Here is a 26777-nt window from a genome sequence, read left to right on the forward strand (position 1 = left end):
GGGAGGTCACTGGTACTCTTCATAATGAAGGACAACATAAATAATCTAATTTTTGTACCAGTGAGATTTGTGTACCAGTGAGGGAGGTAAATAATATTGGATTTAACCTCCTAACTAAGATAAAGAAACTGAAATTCAAAATTCTTGTGAGGGAAAAATTTCTTATAATGACACTTCCTGCCTTAATTTTCTCTGGGTTTCTCAGTTGAAAACTGGCAGCATCAGAACTTGATGTCAAGTGTTATAAGCCTTATAACACTTTTCTTTCTTTCAACTAGATCTTTAACTTCTTTTTTTAATTAAAGCTTTTTATTTTCAAAACATACATGGATAATTTTTCAGCATTAACCCTTGCAAAACCTTGTGTTCCAATTTCCTCCCCCTTCTCTCCCCCTCACTTGGATGGCAAGTAATTCAATATATGTTAAACATGGTAGAAATATATATTAAATCCAATATAGGTATACATTTTTATACAATTATCATGCTGCACAAGAAAAATCAGTTCAAAAAGGGAAAAATAAGAAAAAAAAACAAAATGCAAGCAAACAACAACAAAAAGTGAAAATGCTATTTTGTGATCCACACTCACTTCCCACAGTCCTCTCTCTGTGGGTAGATAGCTCTCTTCATCACAAGTAGAGCTTCAATTTCTGAGGGTAGGATATGGGACCTGTCTTGTTTGTCTTTTCAATAATTTGCAAAAATTCTAGTATATTCCCTTCTGTTATCAGAGATTCTTCCCCATGCCAGGAGAGAAAGCAAAAAATCTGTTTTTTGGGTTTTTTTTTTTTTGCAAGACACAGATTTTCATTTCAGTAGCTTTAGGATATCATCTAGGAAATATTTTCTACCTCAAAGAATCTGCTGCTTCAGATTTCCATGGGATAAGGAATCCTTATCCAACTGGATTTGCCAGTTCAGGACAAAACCCCTATGTCATGCCAGAGAAGTATTAATATGTTAATTCTTTTGTCTATGCAGGGATTTGAAACTGGATAATATTCTTCTCGATGCAGAAGGTCACTGTAAGCTGGCTGATTTTGGGATGTGTAAAGAAGGGATTTTGAATGGTGTGACCACAACCACTTTCTGTGGGACTCCTGATTACATTGCACCAGAGGTAAGTTCTCTATCCATGGACATCCCACAAAGGTCTATGATCAGGTTTCCCCATGCATTATGCTGATCTTTATACTCCAAGGAATTGTGATCAACATGGGCATGGGAGGTGGAGAAAGAGAAGCCTGCTGAATTCAATCAAAAGGAAGTAATCAATTAATAGTAGTCCAGAACTAAGAGAAATACATCACACTTCAATGATGTTTTCACTTCTATCTTATCACTTGCAAATCACCAACAATAAATCCAGAACTCTTTTCATCTCAAGGGATTTGGTTTATTTTTTTTTCTTCCTTCAAAAACAATAGGACAAGATAGGAAAGGGAAGGAAATTTTTTCTGTATGTTTAAATTGAAAATGGTAACAAAGTTGATAATTTCATCTATTGTTATGTTTTTAAAAGTGAAAACAAATAAACTCATTCTGAAGTTTGCATTTGTTCATAGCTTCTCTAAATCAGCCTGGTGGACCAGAGAACCATCGAATTCTCTGTAGGGCGATAAAGATAATTTTTGACATGGCCCATGACAGATGCTTAAAAGAACAATTGGAAGGTTTTAATGGTTATAAAATAGAAACCAGTGGGTCTTTGTAAACCCTTTCTTCCCCTATGATGCTCTTAGGTCATTCATTTTCAAAATACTTGTTAGATACCTCATTCAATATGTGAATTCTCTCAAGAGTAGAAAGGATCAGTTCATCCTTGACTCACCCTTTCAGCAAGTACTCCAGAGAACTCAGGCATGGGAAGTCAGGAAGCCCCATTGTTCTGGACCCAGCTCCACCACTAATTTACTGTTTAACCTCAATCCAATCACTGAACCTCTCTGACAGGTTCCTCTTCTGATAGATGGGGAGAGTCATAGTATCTGCCCTAACATAGCTGTTATAAAAATGTAAAGGGGATTACCTAGTTTGATGTGGAAAGCACAAGCAACTATACAGATGTACAAATAAGCATACTAGTAGAAGGATTTTGGGGTCACTGGAAGCAAGGGATAAAAGGATGAGAGGTGCCATTCTGGGGTATTTGTTGACCCTGTCCCAATCTTTTTCTCCTCACTGTGTGTCCTGGGCTTTGGCAGACTTCCTTCAGCAGATCATTCTTGGCTTATCTCCTTTTCCTTCACATCCATCTCAGGCGGTTGATTAATAATCAATAGTACCACGACCAGATACTTCCATCACTAGATTCAGTTCCTCCCTGTTTTTTTCCCCAGTTCCAATTTCTATCCACACTGGGTGTTGACTACAAATCAAGATGCCCTCCCATGATGTGGGCTGTCACCATCTTAGTCTTCAAGAAGGCAATTAGGAAGTAGAGATTATTAGAACTAAGCCTAGCAGGCATTTTACAAAAGATGGCACCCCAAAAGAAGTAGAAAGCCTCTGGGAAGGGTGAGCAGGGTGGTACCAAGAATTCAATCTGATTTACCTGGAAGATAGTGTGAAGTTCACCCAAAGGTCACCTTCCCAACATATTGGAAGATGGAGTCAAAGCCTCCTCCCTGTTACTGAAAGCAGTGACTTAATTCCTGGCTTTTGCTCCTCTAGAAAAATTGAGCAATCACAATAGGTTTCATTAAAGAAGTAGATCCAAAGTGAACCTGAGAAAAGTTTAAAGGAGCGTCTGTCTTCTTAGTTAAGGGCTTTATTTTTAACACTCCTTTTCTAATCTTAAGGCTTCATGGTAAGGAAAAATTAGCTTATCTTCACAAAAATCTTGTTGGGGGGAACTTTCCTGTTTATAGTGAATGATTATAGAGCAAGAGAGTGAAATGATAAAAGTGATACCTTCAACTTTCCCATAAACTCCACCTAGACCTAAAGCAGAGTTCCAAAAGGCAGTTGCTAGGATGGATTTGTATTTTATTTCCTTCTCTTCGTTTGCCCTCCCTCTGGTGGAGATACTGTTGAGTGAAGAAAGGACAAGTGTGGAAGTCAAGGACTTGAAAAACTGGGCAATAACACTGTGCTCTTCAGGACCCATGATAATGATGCTTTCACCTCATCATCAAAAAGATCTGTACTATGTGTGATTTCTGCAACAGAAAGAGTAAGCTATGCTAAACCACATTCTCACTGATTCTCCCTTTGTGGGTACCCATTTCATAGTATTATAGGATTGATAACTGAAAGGATTAGGGGATTCTAGGACTTTAAGCTAAAAAAAAAAAGAGCCTTACAACTTAATAAGGCAATCTAGTGCGCTATGCTCTATGCTATGAGATAGACAAAGTCAGGGTGTAGAATTTTTGTTGAATTATTTCTTTGTGTTTGACTTTTCATGATGCCATTTGGGGTTTTCTTGGTAGAGATACTGGAGTGGTTCACCATTTCCTTCTCCAGCTCATTTTATGGATAAAGAAACTGAGGCAAACAGGGTTAAGCAACTTGCCCAGGGTCACACAGCTAGGAAGTGTTTGAGGTTAGGTTAAAATTAGTGCCCTATCTATTGCATCACCTAGTTGCCTCCAAGTCATGGAATAGAGTAAAGTTAACTGCCCTGCATGGTATAAAACCATGGTTTTTGACATCAAGAAAAAGGCCACAGTCAAAGGATATGAACAGATAATTTTCAGATGATGAAATTGAAACTATTTCTACTCATATGAAAGTGTTCCAAATCACTATTGATCAGAGAAATGCAAATTAAGACAATTCTGAGATACCACTACATACCTGTCAGATTGATTAAGATGATAGGAAAAAATAATGATGAATGTTGGAGGAGATGCTGGAAAACTGGGACACTGATACACTGTTGGTGGAATTGTGAATTCATCCAACTATTCTGGAGAGCAATCTGGAATTATGTCTCAAAAGTTATCAATCTATGCATACCCTTTGATCCAGCAGTATTGGGCTTATATCCCAAAGAGGTATTAAAGAAGGGGAAGAGACTTGTATGTGCCAAAATGTTTGTGGCAGCCCTTTTTGTAGTGACTAGAAACTGGAAAATGAATGGATGCCCATCAATTGGAGAATGGTTGGGTAAATTGTGGTATATGAATGTTGTGGAATATTATTGTTCTGTAAGAAATTACCAACAGGATGAATACAGAGAGGCTTGGAGAGACTTATATGAACTGATGCTGAGTGAAATGAGCAGAACCAGGAGAACATTATACACTTTAAGAACATTACTGTATGAGGATGATGGAAGTGGATATCTTCGACAAAGAGAAGATCTAATTCAATTCCAATTGATCAATGATGGACAGAAGAACCTACACCCAGAGAAGGAACACTAGGAAATGAATGTGGACTACTTGCATTTTTGTTTTTCTTCCCAGGTTATTTTTACCTTCTGAATCCAATTCTTCTTATGCAACAAGAGAACTGTTCGGTTCTGCACACATATATTGTATCCAGGATATACTATAACATATTTAACATGTATAAGACTGCTTGCCATCTAGGGAAGGGGGTGGAGGGAGGGAAGGGAAAGGTTGGAACAGAAGTGAGTGCAAGGGATAATGTTGTAAAAAATTACTCATGCATATGTTCTGTCAATAAAAAAGTTATTTAAAAAAAAAAAAGAAAAAGGCCACAGAAATTAACAAGCTCATCAGTCAGTGAAGACTTTCAAGCTGGCTAAAATTCTTTAAATTCCTTTTTAATTCCAAATTCTTCAATAGAGCCAGACCCCTCAATCCTGCCTCTTTCTTTCCTAAGTTCCTCCTCTTGAATCTCATAGCTCAGCCTAAGATGGTACCTCATGCTGGAAGGCTTCCTTTGACAGTCCCCACAAGAATCACAAGGACCAGGACCTGGAAAGACACCCTGTTTTGGAGGGCATTGAGTAGCAACTCAGCCCCAGAAAAGCTGTGAGGTTATTATGAAGTCACATAGCAAGATAGAGAATGGAGCACTTGGGGCTTCAAATCCCATTCTGTTCAAAGCCTGGTTTCTTCACTAATTTCTGTTCTCTATTAAGCTGTGTAACATTAGGTACTTCCCTTTGAGTTTGGAACTGGAAGAGATGTTAGAAGTCATCTATGCATTCTCTCATTTACAGATGAGGAAACCCAAACACAAATATTGCTGCTTGTCCAATGTTACAAGTGGAAAAATTAGCCAGATTCTAACCTAGACTTTGTAACTAGAGTTCTTTATTCTATGATGACTCAATTCCGTACACTTCAGTTTCCCCATCTGTTAAATAAGAGGATGGTAGTTAATCATCTCTTGTTTCCTTTCTCACTCTATGATCCATGTTTAATGTTCCCAATTCATTATAATGCTAGAGTGAGGAGAGCCTGGATATGCCATTGTACCCATCCCACTTAACCTGTTTCAGACAGATAAGGATGCCTCATGTAGCATGTAGAAAAAGCATGTTTCATTTTTTACTGGTAGGGCTAGTTCAGGGACTGTTTTGGTCCCTGTATTGGTCAAGCACGTATCATTGGCACATATCTCTCTTAATATGGGAGAAAACCCAGTCTGAAAAAGGTCAACACTCAGAGATACCCCTTCACTCTCCTTCTTTGGTCCTTTCCCCTTGTTGTCTGCCTGAGCTTTATTGACTCTTGCAAGGGTCCTGGCCCTGTCACTAACTAGCTTTTTCTCATCCTGGACAGATCCTTCAAGAATTGGAATATGGCCCTTCAGTGGATTGGTGGGCATTAGGAGTACTGATGTATGAGATGATGGCTGGGCAGCCACCATTTGAAGCTGACAACGAAGATGATCTCTTTGAATCCATCCTCCATGATGATGTGCTCTACCCAGTCTGGCTCAGCAAAGAAGCTGTCAGTATTCTCAAAGCAGTGAGTATCTTTCCTTTAAATGCTTTCATTATTCCCTTAGCCTCCCTTCTATCTCTGCCTCAAAACCTGTTTCTTTTTTAATTTAATTATCTTTTTTTTCCAAATTTATTTTATTGAAGAAACAGAATAAACAAAAAGAAAAACAGAAAAGCAATACAAAGCAAAATGAAACAAAACAAAAGAGAACATTATCATGTACCCAGCAGAACATCAGGGAGGATTCAAAATATATAACAACAAATACCAATTTAAGAAAGTATATATGTTAGTAGAAGAAATCATAGTCCATCTTTTTTTTACTTCCTTGTAAATTGTTCTTTTGTTTTCTGCTGAGCACCTTATTAACTTGATTCTTTCCTCCTTTCATTCCCCACCCACCCCCAAATAGGCTACAGTTAAAAAAAGGATATATTTATATATAGATATATACATACATACACACACATATCTTGCTTTCACCTCCCCCATGCCTCCAAGCAAGTTACACTTAAGATATATTTTTATGTAGATTTATACATACATAAATAAACTCACACCCACACACATCCCATATATACAAATGTATTTCTTATCCCTGATAACTCTTTTATTAAATGCTTCTCCATAACTTGATTTACTATTACTTAACCTCCCTCCACCCAAGGATCCCTCCCTTGTCTTCTTCCCCTCACCCTTTGCTTCTTCATCCACCTATCTCTCCCCCCTTATTTATTTATAGATTTTGGAGGGTGCTATACCCTTCATAGTATATATGTAATGTTGTCTATTGAACCCATTCTTGATATGAGTAGGTTTTCAGAACTATGAGCCCTCCTCCCTTCTCTAATGCCTCTGTGTCTATTCTTCCTCTGCACTTCATTTGTGAAACATGATTACTATTTTTATCTTCTGCTGATCTTTCTTTTGAGCCTATTCTATTGTTGATGTAAATACTAAACATGAAGTATACACTTTACATGTAGAAAAGAAAACAAAAAATAATTGTCCACATTTGAAAAATTTGTCCATGTTGAGTTCCTTAAAATTACTCTTTAATCTTATATGTTAACTTTTCTGTTAAGTTTGGGTTCAGTTGATAGAAAGTCCTGAAATCTGCAAGTTCATTGAAGGTCCATTTTTTCTTCACTGAAAATTATAAATAATTTTGCTGTATATGACATTTTTTAGCTGCAGGCCTAGTTCTTTTGCTTGTCTGTAAATATGATTCTAAGATCTGTAGTCTTTTATTGTAGCTGCTGATAAATCTTGTATAATTCTAATTGTAACTCCACAGTATTTTAATTCATTTTTCCTTGTTTCTTGAAAAATTTTCCCTTTGCTCTGGGGGTTTCAAAATTTGGCAATAATATTCCTGTCTGTTTTCCACAAAGGATCTCTTTTTGGTAGTGATCAGTGGATTTTTTTCTATTTCTACTTTCCCTTCATGTTCTGTCACTCCAGGACAATTTTCTACGATTATTTCCTGCATTTTATTGTATCAAGGTTCTCTTTTTGGTCACAACTTTCTGGCAGTCCAATTATTCTTATAATTTCTCTTATTGATCTGTTTTCCATATCTGTTGTTTTTCTTATTAGTTGTTTCGCATTCTGTTCTATTTTCTCATTCTTTATAATCTGTTTTGTTATTTCTTGGTCTCTTCATAGCTTCACTCACTTCCTCTTGCCTGATTCTAATTTTCAAAGAATTATTTTCATCTTTGAGACTCTGTACCTCTTTTTGTAATTGGTTAACTTTTTTTAAATAATTTTTTTTGTTTTTCTTGGATGGTTTTAATTTTTTCTTTAGTTTTTCCTCAATGTTTCATTTGGTTTTTCAGTTCTTTTTTGAACTTGTGTGAAACAGGTGATAGACTCCTTTCCCAAATTAACTAATTAGAGGCATCTTCAGGTACAGAGAGAAAGCATTTATTTAATTCCTGCAGGGAGAGGCCCAGACACTCACCTGGAGGCTACCCCAACACCTGCCATATGTTCCTGGAACTTGACCAGCTTTGGCCTTTTCAGGTTTAAATAACAAAAGACCCAAGCCCCCTCACTGGATAGACTAAAAGGAAGTAACCATCCTTGACTAATGGTCACCAATGTTGTCTGCTACCTGTGGGTCACATCACTTCCTATGGGCCTGACATTAGAGACCATGTGGCTCCCTGCAACTCAGGGTTCAGGACTGGGAAAAGGGATCATGTGACTTCCTGAAACCCAAGGCCCAAGATCTCATCTTCCCCTCTGGGTATACAGATCATGTGACTTAAGCCTAGTCTCATAAACTGAGAAAGCTTCATCCAGTCAGTCCCATTCAAACTCTTTTATAAATTTCTGGGCAAGGAGCCATTTCATAATACTATTTGGGGTAGAAGCTGTTTTTGTTGTTGTTGTTGTTGTTTTACTAAAGTGTTCTCCTCTGAGGTCTTCCCTATTACTATAATTGTTTCATTTCTTCTTTCTTACTTCATTTTTTTAAAAAATAAGAAGTATTAGTAAAAAGCACTTCCAAACATGAAGTAGGGGGATGGTGCCCCAAACTTCTCCTCAATTCTCCACTCTGACCAAAAACCCCTAACCAAGAGTTTCACCCTCTCAGGCAAGTGCCTAAGCCAGCAGTGCTCCTGCCCTGCTACCTCTGCACTTACTGGGTTTTGGTTCCTTCTCAGCCAGGGCCAGGTCTCAGCAGCAGAGGTTGACTTTCCCAATCAGCTGAGGCCCACTCCATCTTTCTGGACTCAAACCTCAATTTAATAAACAGTCCAGGAGGTCAAAGTCTCTGTGATTCCTACTGAGGCTTCAGTCACACCTAGCTAACCTAAGGCATCCCCACTTAATGTTCCTGTGGAGCTACCCTGGAGGTGTTCACACTTCAGACAGAGTAAGGGGTCTTTCTTCATATCTTATTGGGTTGTATCAAGAGGATTCCTGTTCTTCCCCAAGTCTTCTTGGTTTCTCATCAATCTTTGTTCGCCCTGAGGCGCAAATTTGTTCTATTTGTGGGAGAAATTGGAAGAGCTTGAAATTTACCAACCTAGTCTACCATCTTCCCAGAATCTTCCCATACTTAAAATTTTTAATTAACAAGCATTTGAGCTTTTCCTCCTTTTTCCCTTCCTTTCTCCCTTCCTTTCTCCTACTGAAAGAAAAAAAAAAAAGAAAAAGAAAACCTTTGTGAAAAATATGCCTAATAAAGGAAAATAAATGCCCATATTGGCAGTGTCCAAAAATATATGTTGCTTTCTACACCGCTAGTCTATCCACCTCTTTTTTGCAAGGGAGATAGCACATTTCATTATTGGTCCTCTAAAACCCAGCTTCTTAACTGTGGTTTATGATCCCATATGGAGTCCTGTAATTGAATGTGGAGGTTGAAAAATTATGATTTGTTTTCAGTAAATGTCTGATTTGTATACCTATTTTATATACCTATATTATCAGGTTCACATAAAAATGTCTTGGGTGAAAAGGGTCATAGGTAGAAAAAGTTTAAGAAATCCTGTTCTAAAGCCATCCCTTTCAACATTTCTTAAGGCACAGTAGCATTCCATTACATTTATATGTGATAACTTGTTCAGCTGTTCTCCATTTAATTGTCCTGCCCTTCATTTCCAGTTCTTTGCCACTATAGAAAGAGTTGCTGTAAATATATGGATAAATATGTATCCTTTTCCTCTTTATTTTGATCTCTTTGGGGTATAGACCCAACTGTATCTCTCTAATCAGGTGGTAGGCAAAGTGTCTGCTTATTTGCTCACTCTCTCATTCATCATTCTCTCTTTTTCTTTGTCTCCCCATTTGTCTTTCCATTTCCCTTTTTTTCTTCTTTTCTTTCCTTGACTTTCTTTCTCTCATTTCTCCTTTCCCACCATGTCTTTATTCCCTTTCTTAGCTGAATTAGAAAACCTAAGGATAGACATTGCGCTGAGAGTTCAGGCATAATTCATGGACTGCTGTCAGAAGGACATAGACTGGGATAAATTGTTCTTTTTGTGGGAAAGAAACAGAATGTTTGTGTTCTCTGTGGTTGTACACTCTCTAAATTTGTCTGCTCCTGCATCAGATTTTGGGGGTGGGAAGAGGAAGGAGGCAAAATGCAATAAACTCAAGCTACTTTGTTATCTTTGATTACTAATACATCACATCCAGGGTGCAAGTGGTGGTTCAAGGAGGAGAGACAGACACAGAAAAAGAGATAGACAGGGACAGAGCGAGAGATATGGGGAGGAAGGAAAGAGATAATGAGAGAGAGAGAGAGCGCCTAAATTAAATAAAAATTGCGTCTTCATAGCTGTGTGACTTTTCATAAAAGTTTTCACTTATAGTACTAGACAAAATGTCCATTTCTACCACACTGATTCCTCCCACAGATCAAAATGCTTTATGCTTTACAACCCCTGTCTTATTTTCATTGTATCGTCCTGAAAACTCTCTAAAATGAGCGGGGTATGTATTATTTTGTCCCTTTGACAGAAGGAGAAATTTTCTATTTGGGCTTTGTCTATTATCACACACTTTTTTCCCTGTTTACCTTTGCAAATCTTGGGATCACAGAAATTCGAGTTGGAAAATATCTTAGAAATTAGATCATTTTGGAGGTCTGTAGGGAAGGAAGAAGGAAGAGAGGGAAGGAAGGAAAGAAGAAGAGAGGAAAGGAAGGAAGGAAGGAAGAAAGGAAGAGAAAGAAGGAAAGAGGAAGGGAAAGAAGAATTTATTTAGCACCTGCCATGCCCTGCATTAAATGATCTACAACTATTGTTTCATTTGATCTTCACAACTATTATTAAACCCATTTTACAGCTGAAGAAAGTGAGGCAAACCCTTTACAATCTACTTCTGGTTGATCTTTCCAGACTTATTATAATCACTCCCTTTCATGGACCCTACCAAACTGGCTTAAATTGTTGTTCCTTCCCCATCTCTGACCTCTAAACTTTTGTCTAGACTGTCTCTCAAGCCTAAAAATGTATTTTCTCTTTACCTCTGCTTCTTAAAATCCTCCAAAACTCAGTTCGTATGTTATCCAGTGCAAGGTTTTCCCTGACCTTTCAACCCCTTTTCCAAATATTAGTGCCTCCCCCCCACCCTGAAATAACCTTATATTTACTTTGTTTACATTTTTCAGATGCAGTTTTCCCCTAGTAGAATGTAAGATCCTTGAGGGCCTAGCAAAATATTTTGCTTTGATACTTTGATCCAACTTTGACATGGCACTTAATAAATATTTGTGGATCGAATGCTTCTTGACTGTTCATTTCATTCCTCCAAGTGATTCAATCAGGTAGAACAGTGGAGAGCATGCTAGATTTGGAGGTAGGAAGATCCATGTTCAAATCCTGCTTCAGATACATACTAACTATATGACTTTGCCACTTAGCCTTTATCTATCTCAAATTCCTCATCTATAAAATGGAAATAATACTAGCAACTATCAGTCAGAGTTGCTGTGAGAATCAAATGAGATAACCTTAAAACATTATACAGAGAAAAGCTTTAAAAGATTAAATTATTAATAAGCTTTATTAGCACTGAGACTTCTGAAATATCTTGGTTATTATTTTCATTATTCCTAGCATTATCTTTTCTTAAATCCCCAAATCTCACACTTAAATAGCAGATGACTTGACATCCTACTTTGGTGGGAAGATCAAGGTCATCTACTGGGATTGAGTCTATTCTAAAATCTTTACACATCCTCACCCACTCTGTTCTGTTTCCTTTCCCTTTCAGGAAAGGAGGTATCCCAGCTTCTTGCTAAGCTTTTCCTTCTATCTCGCTGAAGCATATGGTACTATTGACTAATTGTGTATTAGCTCTGTTCCCAAGGTTTCAAAGGGATTAAGCTTTCTTGATTCCTCTTTTATTTTTTTTAATTTATGGAACAAGCATTTCCATAACATAATATAAAGAGATGCAAATCTATTATGTAGATCTTGCTATTCCTTTTGAATATATAATAGTTACAATATAAATTTCTTTCCCTCCCCTTTCTCCCCCCTTTTTCCCCCTTTGCTGGCTCCTTGCTTTCCTTCACCACCCCATAAAGCAGGCATTTTCTAAGGCTTTGGATTTAGTCCTCTTCTTTCTATATATTTTCTCCTTTATAAACTCATTTATTTCCAGGACTAACTCTCAGTGGAGATAACTCCCCAATCTTTTTCTCCAGCTCCTTTCTCTTGAATTTTAGATTCACATTTGCAAATGCATACAGAATACTGTGTCAGTGTCCTAGGAGCATACTTTAAACGCATCACATCCAAAACCAAGCTTATTATCATCTGTCTGACTTCACTAAGTCTGTCTATTGCACCATCATTTACTTACCTATTCACCCATGTTCATAGCCTTGGAATTCTCTTTAACTTTTCCCAATGCACTTCTTATATCGGTTTTCTAAGTCCTGTTGTTTCTATTCCTACAACATTCTTTCTGCACCTTTCTATTTGCAATGCAACTACCAAAGGGCAGGCTGGCATTTCCACATGCCAATCATACTACAATCCCCTAATAAGTAACATTTCTCCATTATCTCATACTCTAATTTTTCCTTCATATAATTCAATGGAGAATTATTTATTAAACATCTATGTGCCAGATATTATGGGGGGTGCTAGGAATACAAGTACAAAAAATGAAATTATGTTGCATTATATCATGTTATCTTGTGTTCCATTATGTCCTATTGTTACTTTACATATTATGAATTTTGTTACATTAGTCATATTATGTTAAAGTGTCATGTATGTTTGTTATGGAATATTATATCATATATTCATATAAAATAAAGATAAAGAAGAAATACAGCAAGTTAGTTAAGAAAGGAAGTTCCTAGCAGTTGGGAGAATAAGGAAAAGCTTCCTATAGCACAGGGATTTTTAATTTATTCCTTTAGAGATCTGTAATAGATTTCAAGGAGATGAATTTGGATTGGGAAAAAATCTTTATTTTCACTAACTTCTAGCTGAAACGATTCTTCTGAGAAGGAGTATACAGGCTTCACAAGTCTGTCAAAGGGAAAAATGACAGAAACAAAGTAAAGAACTCTTGATGAGATGATGGTACTTGGGTGATATCTTGAAAGCAGAGGGGCAGTCTAGGAAGCAGAGCTGAGCAGGGAGGGCTTTATAGGTATGGAAACAACTGATACAAAGGAAATGGAATGCTATGTGGAAGAAATAGAGAAAGCCAATTTGTAGAGGAAGGGAGAGTGATATCTAAAGAAGCTGGAAAATAGCTTAGGGTCAGGTGGTAAGGAGCTTTCAAAGCTAAACAGAGGAGTTTATGATTTATCCTAAAGGTCATAGGGAGCCACTACGGCTTGACTGTGGAGGGAAGCAAAATAGTTAGAACTAAATTGCTTTGGTAGCAATGTGAATTATGGAGTAGAGTGGGAGAGATATGAGACAGAAAGACTAATTAGAAGACTTGTAGTAGTTCAAGTGATGAGGGTCTAAAGTAAGTCTTGGAAAATGGGTTCAAGTGGGAGAAAGGCTGTAATTGGAGAGATATCAAGATTTGACAACTGAAAAGATCTATGGGGTGAGGAAGCTTGAGGAGTTGAAAATGATGCTTATATAACTGGGACACTAGAAGGATAGTGGTGCCATTTATAGAAGGAAGGAGAGATGGATGGATCATTGATTGTTGGGTGAGGGAGCTAACGATTTCCAATTTGGACATGCTGGGTTTGAGATGTCTCTCAATATCCAGTTTGGAATACCCAAGGGGCATTGTATGGCATGAAACTGAAGATCTGGAGGTCACTGGCAGAAAGATGATAATTACTGCCAAATAATGTTATTTCTGTGAAAATATGGTCATGTCATTTTTCTCCTCAAAGAATCTTCAGCATCTCCTTTCTTACTGAATTAAATTCAAAATCTTTGCCTGGCATTTCCTTACCTCTCTAACTCCCCAATATTATCTAATGCTAATGCCCTTTTATATTCTAGACTAGTGTTTCTCAAACTTTTGTTCTCTGTATCTTTGTACTGTTAAAAATTACTGCAGATCTGTCTAAAGAGTTTTTGTTTGTGTGGATTATGTTTATGGAAATTTACTGTATTAGAAATAGAAACTAATTTTGAATTTGTAGGCCTTCTAAAAATGTTTCAGAGACATCTAGAATTCTCTGGACTATACATTGAGAACCACTGTTTCAGATAAAGTAGATTGCTATCCTCAGAACACTGACACTTTTATATCTTTGTTCAAACTCTTCATTTGGCCTAAAGTGTGCTCCCCTTTTCTCTTTCTCTACTTGTTGAATTGCTACCCATGCTTTCAAGCCTGACTCTAATGTCATCTTCTCTACTTCAGATTTGAAATAGCATTTTGATGGCCTCTCATTTCTGTATATGAGTGAATATCACATCTTACATTAGACTTTAAGGTACACTGAGCAAAGACCATTCTTTGTCTATACCTGTCTCTTCCAAGCCTGCACTGCACATAGTAGGCATTTAAATATCAAATTCAGTTTGTTAGATAGCAAGCTCTCAGAAGCCTCAGTCATAGTTAGAATGTTTCACTTTGTTTATTGGCCTTCCTGTGAATCATTAGATCTTAACACTTACTATGCACATGGGTTGGTCTGCATCTAGGGGAATAAGGGACAATCTGTACTTAGAGATCAAATTATGGTCAGAGGCAGTGGGTCAATCCGTGACCAATAGTAAAGGTTCAGTTTTTGGCCAGTGTTAGAGGTCAGTCTGTGACCAAGGTTCAGTTAAATTCAGCTTAACAAAACATTTATTAGGCACTAGGTACAAGGATTAGTCTGAATCCAGGGTTAAGGAACAATCTGTACTCTGATCTCAGGATCAATTTCTGGCCAAAGCCAAGGATCAATCTACGACCAACCAATATTAGGGGGTACAAGCTTTGGCCAATAGTAGAAGTCAATCTATGGCCAGAATTCAATTCTGTTGAATAAATATTCATTAGCCACTTGGTATGTACACAAGTGTCAGTTCCCAGGGTTGGAGACCAATATGTGGCTGGGGTTAGAGATCAGTAAAAGTGGCCTGGGATGAAGGCGAACTAGCAATTGAGAATTATAATAGCAGTGTTTTAAGTTCATTAGTAATATTTTAAGGTTTTAAAAGCAATTCATGATGTTAGCACATTTTATCCTCACAATAGCCATATAATGTAGGGATCCTCATTTCACAAACAAAGGCTTGAAACCAAGAGGGATTATGAGTTTCCTAGGATCATATAGCTAGTAAGTGTCCTAGATAGATTTTAAACTCAAGTCTTCTTGATTCCAGGACCAAATCAATAATCGCTTATTATCACTTGGTATCAGGCACTGTGCTTGGCCTTCAGTTTAGTCATTTTCAGTGATGTCTTGACCCCATTTGGGGGTTTCCTTGGCAGAGAAACTGGAATGGTTTCCCATTTTCTTCTTCAGCTCATTTTTCAGATGAGGAAACTCAGGAAGAGTCAAGTGACTTGCCCAGGGTCACATAGTAAGTGTCTGAGGCTGGATTTGAACTCAGGAAGATGATTCTTCCTGACTCCCAGAACTCTATCCACTGCACTACCTAGCTGCCCTGTTTTAAAAACTTGAAACCACACTAAAGAATTTGGAATACCTTATATATATAATATATATATTTTATGTAATCTGGCTGACATGTCATTGTTCCTTGTCTTTAATATTTTTTCTATCAACACATTGGGAACTTTCTATTAGGGACCAAGTATATTGATTCCATTGCTCTTGATTGAAGAAATGATTTATAAAAAATATTTTTGCAAACTGTTTCCACTTTTCTGTTGCCTGTCTCTTCACTTTCAGCCTAGAATGCTCTTGGGGTGCATTTATTTGGGGTGACTTTGCTTAGTTGGATCTCTTACCATGATTTCTACAAATAGGCTTTACTTTCCCCTATTTCTTTCTGCTTTAGAAGATAATGTGCCTCATATCAATCCATCATCCTGCAATGTAAGATTTTTATAAATGAGTTTATATCCTAATCTCATGTTGCTTTTGGCAGCCATCTCTTTATGTTTGGCAAGTAAGACTTATGTTCATTGATTAAGGTACTTTCTGGGTTCTTTTGGTCTCCTTGTTGTGGCAGCTAATTTACATTGGTTAGACTTCTGATTATTCTAATTGCTACAACCTTCTTGTTTCCTTAAATTTTATTTATAGCAATAATGTCAAGAGCAAGATAGTTCTGTTAATTCTTCCATCTACATATCCACTTATTGGTCATTGAACAAAGATCTTACATTCAGAGTTCCAGCAGTTAAATTAAAACTTATTGAGTCTTAAACTGTGTGACTTTCAACACCTTCTGCCAGGTCTTCTGCCACTGCCACCATCACTGAAGAAAGGACCACATAGGACTGAAGGCCACATTAGTTCCTTGTTTGATGTGTTGCTATGATCAAAACATTCATCAGCAGGTTGCTAGCCTGAGAGAGATAAGCCTCTTTCTAGTTAGCTAAGATTAGTCATTGGAAAATAGATTGAACCTGTTACTGGGGTCATACTGAAAACCTTTTCAACATGGTAGAAACTAACAGACCTTTCACTCTGCTAGTTTGGTCTTCAAGATCTTCAGGTCACAGTGAGGCATATGAGCAGAACTTTGTGTGCAAATCTTGTGCCAAGATTCCAATAGTTGACATTTATAAGACACTCTGAGGTCTGCAAAGTGCTTAGACAAACTTTTTTTGTTTTTTCATTTGATCTTGGGAGGTAAGTATAGTAATGTTTTCATTTCATAAAAGAAGAAACCAAGACTGACAGATATTAAATGACTTGGCCATGGCAACAGAGTCAGTCTAGGATGGAATTTAAACCTGCAAAACTCCAAATCTAGCATTTTCCCACTATGCCATATTGCTTTTCTTCAGAGAGGAGGAGGAGGAGGTTTAAAGGTGACAGAGTAAAAAGGGCAGAGAGGTGAAGGGCCAATGGAAGACCATTCTGCTCCTATTCCATTTTCCCCTACAAAAGTGGATCTTTTTTATTATTGTCATCTCATCATCTCTTCCTCTTCCAGTTTATGACGAAAAATCCCAATAAGCGATTGGGCTGTGTGGCTACGCAGAGCGGTGAGGAAGCTATCCGACAGCATCCCTTCTTCAAGGAGATTGACTGGGTGCTGCTAGAGCAAAAGAAGATAAAGCCCCCTTTCAAACCTCGAATTGTAAGTACCTCCTCAGATGACTCAAACTTAGAAACCTCCCCTGGCATGCAGAATGGCTAAAGCCCTCCATATCTTGCAGTGAGTTGAAAGTGAGAACTGGGCAGGGCAACTGGGTAGGAAAGAAGCCCATCAAAGGAGCCTATGTTCCCTTATTGCAACAGAAACCTAAGAACAGAAGCAGCCCCTCCCTGAACATCTAGGGCTGGTTAAGTGAGAGAAATTAAATGAACACGAGGGGCAGCTGCCCACAGAAGGCTACAAGCCTCCCTTTCCTATTTCAGAGATTCCTTTGTTCCCCTTAGAACTTTCTTTGTCTCTTATGCTCAAGCATCTTCACTAGGAATTCTAAAATCTTCTGCATAAGCCTCTGATTTAGGTATTCTGGAGGCTAGAAGGGTCCATGAACCCAAAATGATTGTCAGAGTTTGAAAATCCATAAAGCAAACATGAAGGAAGAAGTATCTGAAGACCAAGAAGTATCAATGTCTTGCACATGGATAGGGGAGCAGGATTGGGATTGGAAAGAGAGGCTCTTCCAAGTTCCAACCCTTAGAATGAATCCTAAATCTTTTTATTTTAGATTCAGGCTTCCCTTAGAATAAAAGGAACAGGGGAAAGATTATGATTTTATTGATTTTTTTAAAGCCAATCATTGCATTTGTTTCAGCCTGATAATTAATGGCTGAGTGAGTAGGGTAAAGAGTGACTGACTGGGGGTAAGAGTCTGTAATGAAGGAGCTCTCCCTTACCTGGTGACCTGGGACTTTGGTGTCCAAGGTCCTGCTGAAGATGTGGCTCCGGGCACCAAATATCATAGCCCTATTACTGCCAACTTTCTATAAGCTGGCATTCTGAATTCTCAATTAACAAATGCTTCTGTTGAAATAATGGAAATCCATCTCCATGCCCCAGGAATGGCAAGGCCCTGGAAAATGTGGGATTATGATCAGTATAGTTTTAGTATGAAACATTATACCAGTACTCCAAATCTTGGCAAATTATCATAACAATAGCACATTTACACAATGCTTTATAATATATCAAATTTAGGGGTACTCTATATACAGTAATACTCAGCTGTTCAAAATATTGGGGTGTCCAGAAAACCTACGTCCTCAGCCATGAGAAATGAGAGGCAGCAAAATGTAGTGGATAGAGTATGGATTTGGAATCAGAAGGACTTGATAAACTACTATATAACCTTTGGCAAGCAACAACCTCTCAATGTCGCAAACAACTCTCTGAAACTCTGTTGCAAAGAAATTGCTCTGCATTTGCAGAGTTAACTCATTGAGATTACACTATGCTATGTCTGACAATACAAATAAAACTTGAGCCAATACAGTCCCGATTCGAGTGATTTGATTAAAAGCCATCACCATGTCCATGAGATTCAACCTACCCTCTCCTTCTACCTGAACAATCTTATCCTGGGAGTTGGTAGGGTGACTCCAACTGGGAGGGTTTAGATGAAGATCTCTCCAAGATCCTTTACTTGCTTTGCAAGGTTCAAGTCAGACACAATCATCTGTGGCACCTAATATATTGGAGCAGGCTTAAGGAAGACATTCCCAAGAAAACTTGCCACCCATGGGCCAAAAGAAAGGAGAAATGCTAAAGGGGGGCTGAATTAGCAGAAGGAGGTTTTGAATTTAGATAAAATAACAGCTAACAAAGTCAAGGAAAAGGGATGCTCTGGACAGAAGAACCCACTAGAACATCCAGAGAGAGTAAGGAAGAGCATTGAGCAATAGTTCAGGGTAAATTGCGTGATTGTGAGTGCACTAGTGTTGGAATACACGGGAGGCACCTGACAGTAGCTGCTGGAGGTCCAACCCAGACCTGCAGAATGGATCTCCTCTTGTGAGAGAATGATACAAGGAGACTGAGAGGCAGTTACGTTGTCTCACTTCTCTCCTCTTCCCTCTGCCTCCAATTTATCTCATCTGCAACACATTTATCCACAACACCTGTGTCAGCAAAAGCTGCCCTGCAGCTCCTTCAGATGCTATGATCCACAGCTGTGGAGGCTCTCGGAGAATTGACCTGTCCCTTAACACACTAAAGCTTGAAATGGGAGGCTATTTCAGAAAGAAAGTATGAAGGGAAAAGATTTTAAAATAGGCCATGGAATGAACCTCTATCCTGGCCCAACTAGTGTTGGGGCCATGGGGAACAGCTGTCTGCTAATTCAGCAAGGCTGTGAATTATTTAGACAGAACCCCAGGAAGAGAATCAAAGGCTATTAAAGGGTTGAAGGCCCTGGCAACAGAGAATGCTTGGGAAAAAGAAGAGGAGAGGAGCAAAACACAATATGGGGAAAGTGATGAAGAAGAGGCAAGTTTGCTGTGTGGCAGAAGACACTTCCCCAAAGAAAAAGAAATAAATTTGTTTAAGAGAGAAAAGTAAAATTTTCTGAAATGATGGGGGCAAAGGGAGGCAAGATGATGGAGAGTAAACAGGTCTTTGTCTGACCTATTCCTGACTTCCCTCAGATCAACACCAGATCTAGCCTCTAATGTGTTGAGTGAAGATATATTATTGATCTATTAGAAATATCAGAGCCTTCGCCAGAGATTTGTTCAACAATCTAGTTATTCCCAATATCATTATAGATTAGAATCATAGGCAAATGGTGTGTTTGATTTTAAGAGTACTAAGAAAGCTTCCATCCCTTCTCCCTACCACTTAGAGCTTCATCCCTTTATCTTAAGGCTTTGATCTCTGTTAAAACACAAATCCCTCTATGAGGAGATCATACTTTAAACTGTTATCAGTTTTTGCAACTCAAGGTGATTAAAGAATTAGAGGTTGTGTTTTTCATAAAAAGATATGTGATAAAAAAAATTTGGAGCTTGAGAGGAGGTTATTTTGGGGAAAGAATGAGGAAAGACACAATGGAGAAACAAAATTTGCCACTTTATGATTTTGTGTAAGACTGATATTAGATCTCCCAGATCTAATTTTTAGTAAATTTAGTAAAATATTTACTAAGGATTTACCTATACAGTTAGAATCTCTCAGAACTTGAAGCTGTTCTTGTAGCTTGGTGTCTAAGCAAAGCCTTCAGGAGCCAGATAAATATGAGGGAGGAGAGGAGTTAAGTCTTTTGAGATGGGGAGATTGATTTTGGGGCAGCAATAGGGCAGCCATTTCCAGAGAAATAAGTTTTCCAACCCTGGTCTACAATGGAAAAAGATGTAGCCAAACAAACTATAGCCTTGTGTCTATACTATATCTATGGTGTAGGGAATGGCTCCTTTGTTAGATGGAGCCAACATTGCCCCAAGCAAAGAGATCATAGGAGGCAGAATCACTAGTCCCTTTCCTGACTGTGACTCAAGTTGACATCCAGACAAGACAAGAGTTCCAGCTAAGAAGATGACAAAAGACACTGACAAAGAAATCCAACTAACTTTCAGAACTTTCTTGCTCAGACCTTAAATCTTGACACAATTTAATTCAACAAACATTTATTAAGCATTTGCTATGTGCTGGGTGCTGGAAATGACAACATCTATTGCTTCTGAAAAGGGCATGTTAGTTGATTGCCTCATGGATCAATAATCCTTATGATTCTTTGGACCAAACTCCCATTTTGACAATTATTCCCTTTCTGGGCTGTCTCCCAGTATTAGAACATAAACTTCTTGAAAATGCAGGGACTTTTTCACTTTTTTTATATTTGTATCCCCAATACTCAGCACAGTATGTAGCAAATAGCAATCACTTAATAGATGTTTTTTCAATTCATTCATCCATTCATTCTTCTTTCCATCATCCATTAGTACAAAATAAAAATGAAAAGTGTGTCTCAAGAGCTTCCATTTTGTTAAGAGGAAATAATACAGTGAACTAAATGCAAAGTAAATGTGGGGCAATGGCAGGGAGCATTGAACCCCAGGGATCAGAAAAGGACTTTCATGCAGTCTAGCACTTGAACTGAATCTTGAAGACAATTAGCAAATCCAAAAAGCAGAAATGAAAAGGAAAAGTATTCCAGACATAGGGACAATCTTTGCAAGACACACTAAGATGAGAGAGGGGATATCGTATAGAGCAAGTGAGCCAATTTTGTTGGCATGAAATATGGATGAAGAAGGAGACATAAAATAACATGAAACCAATTTGGAAATGTAGATTGGGCCCAGCTTATTAAAGATTTTAAGAGAAAACCTTGGGTTTTATCCTGGAGAAAATAGGGATCCCCTAAATCTTCTTCTGCTTTGTGTGGAGAATAATTTAGAGAAGAGATGCAGAAAATTCCTTATTTGCATCTTTTCTCAGTCTCCCCTTCTACATTCTCATGCCTTCTTTTACATCCGCAGCACTTGACATAGTACCTGACATATAGTCGGTGCTTAATAAATACTTATTAACTTGAAAAATTACTAAAATTAAAATGAAAATAAGAAACCTATTTCTAGGACATATTTCTAGAATAGCTGTTTGATTGGTTCTGTGTCTTTAATTTTTGGTCCTTAAAATGATCTAGGTTATGAGTCTCAAAGGGCTTATTAAAGTGTTCAAGCACATTTAAATTCTTCAGGCTATTTTTATGTGGGTAACCTCATTCCAGTAACTTCCAGTGATGAGAGAGAGACAGACAGAGAGGGGCAGGGGAGAGAGGGAAGGGAGGGAGGGAGGGAGGGAGGGAAGGAGGGAAGGAAGGAAGGAAGGAAGGAAGGAAGGAAGGAAGGAAGGAAGGAAGGAAGGAGAGAGACACACATTATATTTAGCTCTGTTGCATGGTTTTACATCTCTGTCCCTCAGTTCAGGGTTAGTTCCTAGAAAACTTGAAGCTACCCAAAGCTTCTTTCTGATGGTCTCATTTGTATATGGTTGAGAAAATCAAATAAACTCTATAAGATTCTGGATGACACATTTTCTGGCAGGGCCAGATTGGTATGGAAACAGATACTTAGCAGTTATATGGAGAATGGGGGAAGTACAGGAAGTTTCTTTTATGCATGTTCTCCTATCCTAGCTTTGTCTTACCTTGCTCCTCTTCTCTCCAGATGAAGTTGTGAGACCATGCAGCTTTGTTGAGTTATTTTTTTAAAGTCACATTTTATAAAGCTAAGAAACAGCATCTGGTTAAACAGAATAGGGGTCACAGTCCTCCAGATAGATGACTATCCTAGTCCTATATTCTGGTCACAGAAGAAAATCCAGTGGTCCTGCAGGTAGCTAGCACATTTCTTAGCTAGTTGCCTATAAAGGGGGATTTAAGAAGCAGAGGTAAGGGTCCAGGCATCCCAAATGTCTCCCTCACCAGCCTGTCCCTGCCATGATGCAGACTCTATGTGATGCATATCTCCTCTCATCTTCACATGCTTCAGTCTCATTTTCCTTGAATGAAAGCATTATTCCCCTTAAGATGTAAAGATTCCTGGGAGATATAGTGGGCCAATTTCTTATCAACCATTACCCTCTCCACTTGAATTCATTTATTAGAGCTTTTTCTCAAAGAGAGGTTTCAATGGAAGTTGGAGTTAAGAAAAAAGGAGAGAGAGATGCAGAGTCTGAATTCAAAAGAAGCTGGCCTGAGCTGAGTAGGAGACAATGGCAGTGATGGAAAAAGCCAACTTCAAGTTTTCCCCAGGATGACCATGGTTCCATGAGTTTGAGGATCTCAGGACAAAACTTTAGGGAAAAAAAAAAGGCTGCTTCCCTGAAAAACCAATACCTGGTTAGATAGCCTAAGTGATGGAATGAAAGCCAAGATATTAATCTTATATCCAATCAAATTTGGGTTCCCTTGGAGAGAATTATAGCCTATGCTTAGATACCTTTGGATAAGCTTGGGTCTTTAGAATCTTCTGGCTAACCTTCCACCTCCTCCCTGATCCTGCCCTCATTAATATTACACAGACCACTTGCCAAACCTCAAGTTATAGGACCACAAGGTTCCAAACTGGTTGGGAATTTAGAAATTAGCTAATATAAATCTCAAATTTTACTAGTGATGAAAGTGAGAAGTTAAGTGACCAAGATTACAGAATCATAGAATTTCAGAGGTAGAAGGAATCCCTAGGAATTACTCACACACATACACACGCTGGTGAAACACCACCAGAATTTGAAAACAACTCTTCCAAATCCACATTCATTGCCCTTTCTGCTATATGAAATATCATTGAGTTCCCTTCAAGGGACTGATATGCTTTCTGTATCTATCTCCAGTACTAACCATGGTTTCTGACAAACAGTAAGCATTCAATAAATGCTTCATACATCTATTATCATTCATCATTCTTTCCTCACTTCTTCCTCACTCTCTCCCCTCCCCTCTCCTATTGTCCCAAAGCAATTTACTTGTTCTACTCCATGAAATTCATCTATCTTTGTCTAGTCAAGATTGCTTTAGCGACCCATCAGCCATCTTGGTCATTCAGGATTGAAATTCCTCAGACTCTGATTTCATTGACTACAACGCTTATAAATTATTGTGTTAATTGGACTACAGAGCAAAGGGAATTATAGTTATCCCTTCCATATCACAGATTTTTAAAGACATGGAGCGCCTGTGATCTAGAAAATCCACATAAAAAGTTTTGGCTCTCCTTTTGTGCTCAAGAAGAAGTCTGATTTTTTTCTTTTTTTCTTTTATAGGTGTTTTCAGTACCTTATTGTAAAATTTGGACTATTGGGTCATAGGCTTGGTGTCATCTGCAAAATCTTTTAAAAATTCTTATTTAATTTCTTATTGCAACCTGTGATATATTGGAACCACTATTGGGAAAGCTGTGATATGGAAGGGATAATTGATTGTTAAACAGCAAATACCAAAACCCTCTGGTTCCTTCTATACTCAAAGTCCAGCTTTTCTACCTTTATCTAGGTGTTAAAAAAAAAAAAAAGAGAGAGAGACATTTTTAGGCAGGACCTGCCTAGTAGATACCATAGCAAACTTGGGATATGTCCCAAGCTATGCATGCTTATGTGGGTAGGAAAGTGCTAGTATTCTCTCCATTCTCCAGAATGTTAGGGAGAAACTAGAGTATTTTAATTACCCTTCTTCCATTCAGCTGTAGATAACCCTCAGACTGGGATTTCCATCTGTTCCCAAAGAAACTCCATCCCTACTCTAGTCGACTTTCCTGGAAATATTTTCTGATTCACAAGCAAAACTTGGTCTTTCATTTAATCTTTGAATCTCAAGAGCTATAAGAGAACTTAGAGTAGACAGACTAGTGAAAAGTGTGTATTAGGTATTAGTTTGCCATTGCGGCAAACTTACAGGAAGGCATGGATGAGCTGCAATCTGTATCATTGGAGGGAACTTTTTCAGTCAGTGAGATCACAAAACAATTGAATAATTGAATAAGTTATAGAAATGGCACTTGGAGACCCCAGATCTTTTGACTCAAATGGAGTGCATTGCTTTGCTGAGGTTCCATTTCTCCCTTCCCTTCCCAAGTGGCCCTCCTAAACTTCTAACTTCTTCAGATTTTTGCTTTCCTTATTATAGTTATCTTGTCTTACCCCTGGCTGGCCTTATACCATTCAGTTCAATTCAACAATTCAAGAAACTTCTGTGCAAGGCAGGGCAGTAGGTTGGGATACAAACAATCTCTCCCCTCAAGAAGCTTAGCTTACATTTCTCTGTAGGGATGTAATAATATATATGCAGATGAGTCATCATCAGGTTAATTGAAAAGGGATTGCTAACTACATCATTACCCACCCACCACAGAGACTCTTAGTGCAGCTGAACATTGCTTTCAGATTGGTCTCCTTTGCATTAATCCCTCATGGCAGACAATGCACCTTTTAAAAGGCTGTGGCTCAAGCTGGTAGTTTCAGATCCCCATGTCCTGCCTCTCCAGCCATGCACACACATACATCTTAAGGACATATGTGGAGTCACTTAGTTTCACATAAGCAGTGTGCTATTGCCATGCTGAGATCATGCACATCCATAGTCAGGGGATAATTTGAATTGAAACAGGGGACTGGCTCTGACATGCCTGGGACAGAAGTTTGTTACATGTCAGAGATGCTAGTACCAGAGTACTCAGCAGGAGAATCCACATGACTGCATCCAGAAAACTGGACACAGAATATGTGTGTGTGTGTGTGTGTTTGTCCTATGTCTAGATGGTAATAATAAAATTTTGTTGATGTTCCAAATAAGTCTGTTTTGGGGTGGGAGGAAGGGAAGGTTAGTAGTTTTCATAAATACCGAGAAACAAGATCAAATTCAGCTTCAGAATTTCCCATGGAGTTGGTCCTCTTGCTTTCCAAGTGAGGGGAGACCATAGTTGAGTTGTTTTACCCACAAACTAGCTGCTCTGCTCTGCACTCTATTAAAATATCCCAGAAATGCCAAATAACAACAATAACAACAACCCTTAGATTCCAAATTTCTGTAACAATTATTTTTCCCAATATTATGCACCAGGATCAGGGGAAGCTGCTCTGGGGGAGAAAACATCCTCTCATTTCTTCTTAGTCATAACAAAAGAGAAATGGAGAAAATGCAGGCAAAGTAAATTTCTCTTTGTATGAATGTTCTCTTTTTTCAAGTTTGCTTCAGTGTGAAAGCCCCTCTTTAAGGTAAGGCTTCCAATATGGGAAAACTTTCCAGGTAGGTCAACCTTCAGGCTTGGTAACTTGGAGGTGTCCCTTCAACATCATGATTGATTTCCATCCAGCCATCTGCGCAGCATGGCGATAACCACTGAGCAAAGAGCTCAGGTGCATGCTATTGCATGAAGTGGTCTATGCTGAGATAAAATCTTGGGAAAAGAGTTTAAGACCTTCCACTCACACCCTTATTCACTTAAGTAGCCTATCAAGGAGATACAGAGACAAATCTCCATGAATAGACAGAATCCAATACTGCTCTGCTCTAAAGCCACCCCCTCCACAATGCTTTAGGGTACTGAGGTAGAGAGTAAAAATAATAAGAATATTTATATTTATATAGTGCTTTAAAATATGTAGTTATCTTATTTGATTTTAAAAGTTGGAAAAATTATTAGAAACCACTGATTTTTATTTCATCCCTATTATGGAAACTGGAAAACTCAGGAAGAGATTGAGTAATTTAATAGGCTACCATAAACTTGAAGAGCTGGGAATGGCCTCAGTGATATCTGAAAGGTCATTGGGATTAAGTTCTCTAGCTTCTAGTACTTTGCTGATTATAGGGGCTGAAGTCTCTGATCCCTGAGAGTTGGTAACATGACTAATTCACATAATTGTCAGACATTCTAAAAAAGAAGTCAGAGTCCCCTAAAGTAAAAAAGCAATGAAATTTTGGCAAATCAGCATAACTCAAAGAAGTCAGGGCTCTGATTATAGTCAGTGGACTTTGGGGAAAGAGCTGATAGTAGGGCTAGTTTTCAGCAGATGGCTAAGCCACAGAGTGAGTCACTACTTCCTTCTACTATCTAGATAGCCAGCCAAAGGGTCAGCTTTATATCATTGCTAGACTAGGACTAGCTAGTAGATAACTAGATGCTCTCTCACTTTTGTTCTTTTGACTTATATAGAGATAACCATTTGGGGGCATTTGCCTTGGAGGAACAAATCAGTGAAGACTGAGCTATACGGAGCAAGTACAATAAGGAGACAGAAGTGAGGTTCAAAAATTAAAATGTAGGATCTAAAAGGGAAGCACAAGAAGCATATAGAACCCCTAAGCTGATGCTCACAGCAGAGTGAGGAGATCCTCAATGACCAGAATAAAGGCACATTCTAATGCAAAGGGCCAGAACTG

The 26777-nt window shown here is 38.2% G+C and overlaps 1 protein-coding gene across 2 annotated transcripts in view; it reads left to right on the forward strand.

Moving 5' to 3' along the window:
* The window catches only part of PRKCE (protein kinase C epsilon), a 648280-nt gene that overhangs the window by 592919 nt on the left and 28584 nt on the right, over window positions 1-26777 (forward strand). The window contains exons 12-15 of one of the 2 annotated variants that reach the window (XM_031950425.1): window positions 985-1123; window positions 5709-5897; window positions 16901-17047; window positions 25580-25609. In XM_031950425.1, coding sequence (XP_031806285.1) covers window positions 985-1123; window positions 5709-5897; window positions 16901-17047; window positions 25580-25594 — 490 coding nt within the window. In that variant the 3' untranslated portion in view covers window positions 25595-25609. Of the gene's footprint in view, window positions 1-984; window positions 1124-5708; window positions 5898-16900; window positions 17048-25579; window positions 25610-26777 lie in introns of those variants that run through there. The other variant, XM_003758303.3, reaches the window with a different exon arrangement.

The sequence above is a fragment of the Sarcophilus harrisii genome, chromosome 2 (genome assembly GCF_902635505.1).
Source record: "Sarcophilus harrisii chromosome 2, mSarHar1.11, whole genome shotgun sequence".
NCBI lineage: Eukaryota > Metazoa > Chordata > Mammalia > Dasyuromorphia > Dasyuridae > Sarcophilus > Sarcophilus harrisii.